At 34.9% G+C, this 12,335-nt stretch overlaps 1 protein-coding gene across 1 annotated transcript in view; it reads left to right on the top strand.

The window, feature by feature from the left end:
• The window catches only part of LOC150094576 (protein broad-minded-like), a 41,928-nt gene extending 29,850 nt beyond the window's left edge, over positions 1-12,078 (top strand). The window contains exon 2 of the mRNA XM_090412023.1: positions 8,545-12,078. Within this exon, the coding sequence (XP_090268149.1) occupies positions 8,546-12,064 (3,519 nt within the window). The 5' untranslated portion in view covers position 8,545 and the 3' untranslated portion in view covers positions 12,065-12,078. The remainder of the gene's footprint in view (positions 1-8,544) is intronic.
• Positions 12,079-12,335: the final 257 nt, after the last annotated feature.

The raw sequence follows: 12,335 nt of genomic DNA on the forward strand, positions 1-12,335 counted from the left end.
CTTCAATACCTTGAGAGCTGCTATCTAATTAGTGACCAGCAGTATGGATTTTGCCACTCTAGACCCACAGATCTCCTGGCCTATATCATACACCTTTGGACCCATTCCATGGAAAGGTTTTGAGAAAGCTATGCTATTGCTCTTGACATCAATGGTTTTGATAGGGTCTGGCATCGAGGACTTCTCAGCAAGTTACCATCATTTGGACTGCTTTCATCCTTGTGTGAAATGGATCACCAGTTTCCTCTCAGATTGATCCTTACTTAAGCTCAGATGTTCTTGCCAATGCTAATGTCCCTCACAGCTGTCATTTCACCTACCCTCTTCCTGATTTATATAAATGACCTACTCTCATTGACTGCAAACTTTATTCACAGTTTTGTTGATGATTACGCACTATACTTGTCCAACTCATATGACAAGTCTTGCAGTGTTCACATATCTCAAACTTCAAGATCATCTATAATAAGTGCCCTGAATACTGATCTCCACAGTATCCTTGATTGGGACGAAAGCAACCTAGTCAATTTCAGTGCTTCCCAAATGCAGTAGAGAAGATCTGAGGTCATTTTTATGAAAAAAACAAGTAAAACGGCCTCAGATCTTCTCTACTTACTTTCGACAATTCTCAGCTCAACAGTCAAGACCAAATCTCTCTTTCGCTCTCTCTCTTCTTGAACTGAATCTTCCTCCAAACCTTTCCTGGCACAAATATATCACTTCTATAGCATCATCATCCAAAAAGCGTGGCATCCTTTTTCTGTTCAAAATGTACTTCTCTATTGAACAGTTACTTACTTTGTATAAATCTCAAATCTGACCAACATTGGAATACTGCTCTCATGTTTGAGGTGGTGCACCTCAGACGTCCATAAAATTTCTTAATGCTGTTCAGAAAAGGGAAGTATCAGTTGATTTTTGACAATTCTCTTATAAGCTCTCTTCAGCCACTTTCCCTTAGAAGATCAGTTTCTGCATTTTGTCTCCATGGCCATTGTTTGGCAGAACTAGTATCCATTATGCTTCCCATTTCTGCCAGATATACAGAAAACCATGCAACAGCTGCTTAACATCCCTTTTCATTGAACTGTATACCTTCCTTCCACCTCGGTTCCTTGGAACAGCCTCCTCCATGAAGCATTTTCAAAGGACTATAATCTCCAACAGTTCAAGAAGAATATCAATAGATTATTTCACTCCTCATGCTACCCACACACAGCATTTGTTTGCTCTTCTGCCTTTCATGTGTGTGTGTGGGAGGGGGTAATAAAAAAAATAAAGATTTCTTGTTGAACAAATGCTTCCAAGGAACAGATGTCTTGAGCTCTTGTGTTACTCTAAAAGTATGGATCATACCATGTTTTTGGAAAGGATGACATGTACAGGACTAATGTATGTTGCAACCAGAGAATGTGGGTGTGTAATAAATGGCAGTAGATAGAAGATTCACATAGGATGCAAAAAATCAAGGAAGAATAATACACTGTGACTTTTCAAGGATAAATTTAACCAGGGATAAAGAAAGGTGTATTATTTGATGAAATAATTGCAGATCATTCCAGATGGAATAAATGTCATTAGCCTATCAAGTAAAGAAAGATAGTACATGATGGGGACTTCACATGGACTGTTATGTTAATATATTAATACAGCGAGTATAGAATTAAGGAAGATGAGTTTGTGCCATTGTTGGGCCAAGCCCAAGCACAGCATAAACAGAACTTTGGCTGCTGGATAGATGGATGGATGTTACTGTATCTATCCAACATAACTATACTCTTTTTCAGGTTATCTTGGAAGTAAAGAAATATACTACAGGCCATACTGTTTCCGAAGGTAGCGAGATATTAGTTCGTTGTTACTATGGCAACGGTCATCGGAGACCACGTGATAGATGATTGCATTTTCCAAAAATAAGTTCCCTGTAACAATTTAATGATATGAAACATACAATTCTAGCATCGTCAAGTGAGGAAGTAGTAAAATAATTATATATACAAAGTACCACACGGGGATAACGTAAAAAATTTAAGGAACCCTGGGATTTTATTTTTCCTACTTACTAGTCCTCTCTCTTCTAATTTCTCAGTCATTACTGTAGTAGTCTTTCTTAGCATACAAGGTGTGGCTATTAAATTATGACACCGGTTGCAAAAATATCGATTGTTACAATTGTGCAACTTACATGTTATCCCCCTTCACCATACTCCTGTTGCATACGAATTTTCCATTGTTGGAAGCAGTGCTGCAAGTCATCAGGTGTTATCTGCTTCAGTAGTGCTGCTGTTTTTTCCTTTACCTCATCCACTGACTGAAAATGGGTGCCCTTCAATGTGGATTTCAACTTTGGAAAAAAGGTAAAAGTCACATGGAGCTAAGTAAGGTGGATGGTCCTACACTAAAATCTTATCAGCCAGATGCTGCTTTACAGACAGTGCACTATGGGCTGGAGTGTTGTCCTGATGGAGAATCCAAGTGTTGTTCTTCCACAGATCGGATCTCTTCTTCCTCACTCATTCTCTCTGCTTGGCAAGAATCTCAAGGTAATAATGTTGGTTAATTGTCTGACCCTCTGGTACCCATTACCACGGCATTGATATAAAAAAAAAAAGATCAGCATTGCCTTCAGTTTTGACTTGCTCATTCTAGCTTTTTTCATTCTCGGTGACGTGGGAGTTTTCCAGTACATCTATTGTCTCTTTGTTTCTGGATCATATTGAAAAATCCACGTCTCATCACATGTGATGATCTTCTCCTGCAAGTGTGGCTCTGCTGTCAGCCGGACTTGCAGTGGATGAGGTAAAGGAGAAAACAGCAGCGCTACTGAAGCAGATGAAACACCTGATGATTTGTAGCACCGCTTCCAGCAATGGTGTACAGATAGAGAAGGGGAGTATATTGAAGGGGATAACAATTAAGTTGTACAATTGTAATAATAAACCACATTTTTGCAACCAGTCTCATTATTTAATAGCCACACCTTGTATGCCTTGTATTTTCATATAACTGTTAACCTCTTGTAATATACATTTCAAACAGCATACATAAAAAAAGTAATTAGAATTTAATATAAATTCCTATATATTTTGTCTCTGTAATATGGTCATCATTCAAAATATAAATCACAAGAATGACTCACAGCATGCGTATGCTTCCTCATGTCTCAGCCAAGTGAATAGGAGAATGCACTATTAGAGTTCAAGGGAACCAAGTATAGCTCTAGTAATTTAAGGTTAGCTAAATAACTGATTTTAAAAAAATGTGTATATTTATGAAAAGTTTGTGGCAATAAATTGTTCATAACAGGCATTATGAATGGTGTGTTCACAGAGCTTGCACAATTTTTTTTTCAGATTCCCTTCAAATTAAAAACTAAATAAATTAAAAATCACTGATGATTACTGGAAACCACTATTCAGAAAATGATCTGTGAATATCATCTCAAAGTCAGACTACAATCTGCTATAAAAATAATTTCCAGAGCCTCTGCTACTAATGGCTCAGTTAAGTAAGTTTGAGCGCAGTTAGTAGTTGGAAGGGGACCAATCGTTCGATGCTGTTGGCACACTCTCCCTCGATGAGGCTTTGGACTCCCTGGAGGTGTCAAATAATAATAATAATTCCCCACCATAAAGGAACTTCTCAACAAATAGCATAGATTCTGTAAATACAATCTATACACTACTCATCAAACCAGAAAATGTTGTCTTTTGGTTGGTTTAAAGACAAGGGCAAGTAATATACAAGGGTGGTCTGACAAGTTCTCGGCCTCATGTATAGATGGCAACACTATTGGAAAGTTTTTTTTTCTAATTTGATACATCTGTCATTAGCATCCATGTGAAATTGTAAGTCATTGTATCAAGTAATTTACTTTATACAGCTGTCTGAAACAAAAGTGTTGTCTGTATCCCTTGAAATGGATAAAATTGAGTATCGTGTGATTATAAAATTCTTTGTAAAAGAAGGTTTAATGCCAAAAGAAATTCATTTGAAGTTCATAAAAGTTTATGGGCACTCTTCTCCTTCGTTTTCAACAATTAAGAAATGGGCTGCTGAGTTAAAACTGGGCCATGCCAGCCTTGAAGATGATCTATGTTAAGAACGTCCAAAAAGTGTAACATCAGAAATCATTGATCAAGTGCACGACATGGTATTGGATGACCAGCAAGTCAAAGTGCATGAAATTGCTGAGACTGAGCAATTTCTTTTGAAATTACTAGGCATTTCAAAAGAAAGTGTAGGATATGAAAAGCTTTATGCAAGATGAGTGCCATGCTTGCTCACAGCAGATCAAAAACGCACTCGCATGAAAATCTCTGAACAGTGCTTGGAGCGTTTTAACAAGAATAAAACTGATTTTGTGCATCAATTTATTACTATGGTTGAGACTTGGATTCACCATTACACATCAGAATCCAAACAGCAGTCAAAACAGTGGACAGAAGCCGGTTATTCAGCTGCAAAGAAGACAAAATCAGTTACATCATCAGGAAAGGTCATGCATTGGTGTTTTGTGATGCTAAAGGCATTTTATTTATTATCTTGAAAAGGGTAAAACAATAACCGGGGAATAATATTCCCCGGTTATTGTTTTAACCAGACTAGACGAAAAAATTCGTGAGAAAAGACCTGGTTTGCAGAAGAAAAAAATAATCTTTCATCAGGACAATGCACCTGTCCACAAAGGTGTTTTGGCAATGGGAAAATTAAGGGATCTGCACTATGAATTGTTGGAACATCCACCCTATCCAGATTTGGCTCCCTCTGACTTCTTTCTCTTCCCCAAACTAAAAATCTTCCTCGCTAGTCAGCGTTTTTCTTCAAATCAAGTGGTGAATGCAGCTCTAGAGGGGTACTTTGCAGATCTTACTGAGAACCACTACAGGGACAGGATAATGACGCTGGAGCATTGCTGGAATAAATGTATTAGTTTTAAGGGAGACTATGTTGAAAAATAAAAATAATTTTGAAATGATAAATTCATGTTCTCATTGTTAGGCTGAGAACGTTTCAGACCACCCTCATATATTCCTCTTCTTTCAAGACATTTTTCTACTCACCTTCCAGGTCAAAATCTTATCACTAACACCAACTGAAACAAAATAGACACCTCATTCAACATCAAATTCCTGACATGTATCCTCAAGAGGTGTACACGATATGATAGTGCTACATGAAAAATTTACATCATTACTACTTTCTATCTACAATTTTCCTTCAAATCAGTCTGTTACTTATCAAGACTCCAACATTATCAGATCTTATATTTCTATCTTCTAAGGCACATTTTACTATATCAATCCACTTATATCTTGGTCTTCCTCTGGGTCGTTTTCCTGCCAAGAGACAGAGAACACTTGTTTTGCTAATCTTTCCTCTTCCATTCTGTTTAAGTGACCATACAACCTGTGATTAGCTCTGCTAACGCATTCCCCGATACTGACAATGTCAAGTTCTTTCCTAATATCCTTGTTTTTAATATGATATTGCCATTGATGCCATCTGTTCACGCCTCTGAGAGTTCTGAGAAAAACACTTGACTACAGATTTACTTCTAACCCAGCTCTCAGATTCACAAGTTAAAATTAGTTTGAACACGGTCTTGTATACAGCTAATTTAGTATTTTGACCAATTTCTCTCTTATTCTATATAAATTTATTCACTTGACTTCCTACCTTACCAGTTTTGTTGATTCCGTTGTCTATTTGCATATTTAATTAACCATCTTCACTAAAAATCGTAAGTAGCCGAAATGTTTTACTCGTTCTATAAGTTCTCCATTCACAATGTAGTTAATATTTTCAGTGCTTCTGCCTATTTTCATTGTCTTTGTCTTGTTATTGCTGACATTCATACCATATCTATTACAACAGTTATTCAGTTTAGTCAGGGAATCTTGCATACTTGTAGTGGATTTATTTAGAAATATAACATAAAGCAAAGAACTGACATTAACATCTCCAATTTTGATATCAGGTTTAATACCACTTTCCTTCATAAAGTTATCCATATAGTTAATGAATAACAGAGAGGATAATGTACATCCTTGTCTGACCCCAGATTTAACATTAAACCATCTTCCTGTACTTGCTTCATTTCCGTTGACTTACAACTCAAATAAAGACTAAGTATTGCTTGATATAATTCCACAATGACACCATACAACTGTAGCGTTTTGCATAGCTTTTCTCTTGGCACCTTGTCATATGCCTTTTCCAGATCTACAAAACTTAAATAGAGATCTTTGTTATTAATTATTATTAATTAATTATTATGATTAGACACCTCCAGGGAGTCCAAAGACTCATCGAGAGAGAGTGTGCCAACAGCATCGAACGATTGGTCCCCTTCCAACTACTAACCACGCTCAAACTTACTTAACTGAGCCATTAGTAGCAGAGGCTCTACCAATTGACCAATCTTTGCCAGTTATTCCCATGATCTCTCAACTATTTGTCGCAAAGTGAAAATCTGATCCTTACAGCCTCTATTAGGGCTGAATCCAGCTTGTTTTTCAACAAGCTTCCCTTCCACAATCCCTTTCAACCATTTCTCAAGTATACTTGCATATATATTACCAGGAACACTCAGTAGCAAACTCTAATTCTCACATTCAGTTTTATTTCCCTTGTTATATATGGGTACTATGACATCTCTACTCCAATCATTCAAAATTCATCCCTCTGTCCAGGCCTTCTGCACTATGCAGTACAGCCAATGTAAGACTTTTATACCACCATACTTCAGCATTTCTGGTTGAATATCATCTACTCCTGCTGCCTTTTCACATTTCAGGCCTTTGATGGCTTTTTCTACTTCAAGTATGGATATGTATTCCTGATTGCATGCCTGGTCAGTGTTTTTTACCACTGTGCTGTCACTGATTGTTTCATTTAGCAATTTTTCGAAGTTCCATACTTCAAGATATCTTTTTCTCCACTTTTGTGTCACCTTTATCATCTCTAAATCCTTTTATGGTATTCCTCCATTTCTGAGCTTCTTCAACAACCTCCATAGTATCTTGCTACTCTCTTCATATTCATTTTCTATGTCTTTACCAAAGTCTTCCCATCACTTCTGTTTAGCTATTTTTACACAGTGTTTAGCTTTCTTGCATTTGTCTCTGTATTCTCTAAGAGCATAAGCTGACTTATTTGCCAGGAACTTTTGATATGCTTTCTTCTTTTCCTTCACTGCCTCTTTAACTTCCTGTGTCCACCATGGAGTTCTGATTTTTCCATCCTTGCAGACAACCTCAGCTCATGCCTCTCTGACTGATTTAATCAATATTTTCTTCAGGGCTTGCCACTGAATCTTCAAGGTTTGGTTCCTTTTCTCAAACTCTTTCATTTTTTCTTGAATAATGTTTGTGTATTTTAGTTTCCAGTTCACATCTGAGAGCTGCTCAACTTTTATTCGCTTTAAAACTTTCTTACATGTTCTTCTTTTCAATTTGAAATTCAGTTTTATCCTAGTGAAGACTAAATGGTGATCACTTACAATTTGAGATCCTCTGTACACTATTATCCTGCACCAGTAAGAAAACATCACTATCAATAATAACATGGTCAACGAGACTTTTCTTATTCCTTGACTCTTCTCTCTATATGGATTTGTGTACATTTTTATTTGGAACATTGTGTTAGTAATAACCAGTCCATGTCCTTAGCAGAAATTGAAGAAGTATTTGCCATTATTATTAGCTTTGCTCTTTTCTCTAAATTTTGCCAAAATATTTTTGTATGTCTGACAATCATTTCTTACTCTGCTATTTAGATCCCCAACAAGGACCAACTTTTCATTTTCTTATTGTCGGTTGCTTTCTCTAAAGCCTCAAAAAATTCTTCCAAATCATAACTCAAAGTACAAGCCATTAGGAAAAAGAAAACCAGGTCATCCTCTTAAACGATTCAACGATGACTTCTAAAGCTGGAACAGGCCATGCTAGGCCTAAATCCTTGATACGTATGATGATGAAATCATAACTCTTATTCTATTATTAAATATGAAATTCTTGACTGCCATTTTTCTAAGATAATTGCAGAAATGCATTTTCTTTACTTCCACAATATGATTCTTACTTGCAGACTTTTTTTTTTTTTTTTTGTATAATCAAAAGATAATATATCAAAAATGAAATGTTGGACGTATAGAAATGTTACGAAGGAATTCAATGATATGTTTATTTCTATAAATTATTTTAGGAATAATGTTCAAAGAAATAGTGGATAGCAATTTGGCTGTTATTATTATATGGTATTTCCATGGAGTCAGAAGACTCATCATGGAAGACCTGCACTAACCTTTATATACACAGTACCTGTCAATACCTCCCCTTAAACTCCTTCACCCTCACAGCAACTTCTGGCAACCCATTCCACTTATTTATATAATATAAATAATTGAGTATATCATTATATATAAATTCATTGATTTCCATTTTTTTCCATTTTTCTATGTTGCTCTCATTGTACATTAATTTAAAAAAAATAAATAAATTAATAAATCTGATTGTATTGATTCACTTCTTATTTTTACAGAATGGAATTGCAGAGAAGTCCTAGTAAAAGTAACCAAGAGAGAATTCTTTGGCAGTTATTAAAAGGAAAAATAAAAGATGAATTTGGACAACTTATTGAGCAAATGGTCCTTGACTCACAGAGAAAACAAAAGTGTGGTGCACATTTACAAGATAGTGTTGTGGATCAAATTAGTACACAGCTAGCATTATCTGCTACTTTTAAAAAATTACACCATGAATTGGTTCTTGATGCAGTATCTTGCATGAGAGGCAGAAGTCATGATATTGAAGGACATACTAAAGAACATAAAAGTGATGGTAATATTTGTAGAAAAAGCCACATTTCTTTAAGTAGCTCATTAAGTGGATCTTTAAATCAGTCATTAATATTCTTGACTACAGAACAGCTTCAAGAGATTTCCACATTACTTTTGAATTCTTCACCACTAGATAAGCTAGAAGCTATTCAACTGTTATATCATGTTTCATCCTTAGAGCAACTGATATCTCCAGTAGTATGGCCTGATATAAAAAGTGGTTTATGTGAATGCTTGATTCATACAGTAAATTTTTTAAGAGAAGGAAGTTTAAAAGTATTTGTTAAAATGCTTTCATCACCTGTGGCAAATGTTGTCAAGGAAGCATTGCAAACTTTGTTACATTTTCTTCATCTTCAGATATCTTTTCCAGACCAAAAACAATGGAAGGTTATTGAACCTAACATAATTTTGTATCCACCTATAGTATTTCATATGTTAATTGTTGTGAATCAGTTTCATCAGCATATTGGAGAACACTGGTTACGATATCCACAAGGCATTATTGAAGATGTCATCAGACACAGCTTACATCTTTTTGGAAATTCGCCTTCTAAAAATGAGCAGTTCCAAATGTGGACTTGTATATCAATTGTAGACCCTAAAGCAAACTGGTTAAAAAACTGGTTGTATGAGAGTTTCAGCAGGTTGATTACTGTTGACAGTTTAGCTGAACACAGTGTCATTGTGGAATGTGCATTAAAGTATTGTGAAAGGTTTTCTAATGATGTGAACTTCACTATTCAAAAAACCAAAGGAGCTAATATTTCTAGATTTGGTGAAATACATATAAAGTCTCAGGTAGCTAGCCATTCAGCTTGCTTTATTATAAGATTGCTTCAGTATTCAAGTGGTAGAAAGTTACTGGATGGTATTGTCCATTCCACCATTGGTCCATCTGGATGGATCCATGCCTTAAAAATTGCAATAAAGTGTGCATGGAAATTGTGTGATCTGAATTACAATAATTTGTTTTTGATTGCAGATATTTTTGAAGACTCTTTTAAGTTACTCTTTCAGGGAAAGTTGCTATGCAAAGATTCTGAAAGTGTAGTATTTGAGTTACTGTTTCATCCTCTTGAAGTCTTCCAAACAGACAGCCAAATCTCTTTAAACATAATATCATTTACATTATGTTGTTTATGTCAGATTACAACTTCTGAAGCTTTTAGACAGTCATTAATGAATTTTCAGTTTCAAGAACAGAATGCATCTGGCTACATAATTAATGCTTTGAAAAAAATTCAGCATGGTGAATTTCAAAATGATGATGTAATAGACTACAAAGCAAAATGTTTGTCACATCTGTTGCAGTTAATTGCATCTTTTTTAATTTCACCAGAAGGAATGCTATGGGTTCTTAATAGTGAAATTCTTGATTTAATAGTGCAGCAGTGGAATAACTATTTGAAAAGTGAAATGATGCTTTTAGATGTCCATTCATTTAGTAGTCTTGAAATATCAGAAAAGGAAAGCAAAAGTGAAGAGACAGAAATCAAAAACATTCTTCAAATTATGCTAGGAAGCCCTCTAGGTATAATGCTTCTTGACAAAGAGAAATTGTTACAAGATGCAATTCATTTATTTTTTGAGGAAGACAAAAACATTTTAAACATTTTTCACTCATCGTGTATTTGCAGCTTTGGGAAATTAGCTGTCATGATATCAACACCACTAAGCTCTAATATTATTGTTAGTGAGGAATATTTTGCAGTTCTTATTCAGAAAATATGGAAAAATATAAACAATTTATTTAGTACCCATGTATTCCCAATAGCTCATGAAACTGCATTGAAAATAGCCCATTTCATGATACTAATATTATCAAACTTGTTTTCTAGTTTTTGTGCTGTCAAAGCCTTTTTTCCCAGTATATGTCAAGATGCATCACTTGAAATATTTTGGAAAAGGCTAATTTTTCATCCAGGAAATTATCATGAAATGGATATTTTACTTGACGTTGAAGAGCAGATGCTCTTGTCTCTTCACATTCTTTGTACAATTGTGTGCTGCCTACGGACATTCTTATTTATTGAAACAAAATATCACATCCAAGAAGCATTACTTCTTGACCAAAAGAGTTACGTAACATCTGAAGGACATGTCATTGTGGATGCACTTTCTGTGTTACGTAATAATATTTTAGTGAGGACATCTGTTGTTGGTGGAATATGTGAGCGATTGCTGCCTCCAAAAACATTGTCCAATATGAACAACGAATATAACTGGCCCTTTGTTCTTTCTTATCCAGTTCCTGAAGTATATTATCACCAGTCTCTTAATCAGCAAACAGTAGAGAGTTCTTTAAATTCTATCATAGAAATCAATGAATATAGCATCGAATTTCTAAAAAAATTCTTTGTACACCATATTAAAGAATTTGGTATGCTTGGTAGGCAGGATGTCATATTAGTATTAGAAGAGAGTAAAAGATTTTTCAATTGTAATACAGCACTACTGAGTAGCTGCTTAGTTCAAAATGATTTGATGAACAGTGCTCCATCAGAAGTAAGTGAAGTCAACAAAAGAGGTATCGAAATGTGTATAAACTATGCTACTAGTTTGCGTATTATATCTTGTGAAGCAAACTTTAAAAGTAATTTGAAAGTAGTGTTGAATCAAACTACAGAAATATTAGGATTGACTCCTGATTCATCATTTGATGTATTTGCAGCTACCATTTTTATGATGTTTCAAGGCAGTGAAGACAAAACAGCAACTTTCCTTGAAAGTTTTGTAAAAACAGAAACTTCTCTGTTCTTATGGATGGAAAGAACAGAAAGTTTAAAATTATGGAAAGAGAAAAATAACCAAATTTATTCTATGTATTCAGTGATCAAAGAATATTTTCAACTTCTGCTGAAGGAAAATCTGCCATGTGTATATGGAGCTTTCCAGATGTCAAATTTTCACTCTTCTATACTTTTAGATCACTGGATTGGCCAATGTTTCTGGAATTATTTAGACTGGACAGAAATATGTCATTATATTCTGTTGGTTGTTCTGTATGGAGGAGATTATTCTCTGTACTTTTCTGTGGCTATTCTTAAACATATAGAACCACGGCTGCTTTTACATGTTCATAAGAAAGGTGCCATTCATTTTCTGAAAGAGAATCCTGTAGAAGGATTCACTTTAGCTAAGTATTTACCTTATATCTTTAACCTTGCTGAGAAGTATCATGATATAATCCAAAGAACATATGAGCAGCTTTTTACATAAAGTTGTACACTAGCATGTTGTTTACTCTGTGCTGACTGTTTATTTATTTTACATAATTGCTAATATCAGTTATTTATATGAACTTTGATGTATGCTGAAACTAATTGTCTCCTGATGGAGATATAAAACCTATTTTTTAATATATCTTGTATACTATATATGCACAAAGGGTATACATATGTAAATTTCTTTGAGATTATGATTAATGCACGTTTTTCCAGAGAGTCTAAGAACTCATTCATGGTGGACCTATCATATCTCTTCTTGAACA

This window comes from Typopeltis vanoorti, chromosome 22 (assembly GCF_054136105.1).
Source record: "Typopeltis vanoorti isolate ZY-2024b chromosome 22, IOZ_Tvanoo_1.0, whole genome shotgun sequence".
Taxonomy (NCBI): Eukaryota; Metazoa; Arthropoda; class Arachnida; order Uropygi; family Thelyphonidae; genus Typopeltis; species Typopeltis vanoorti.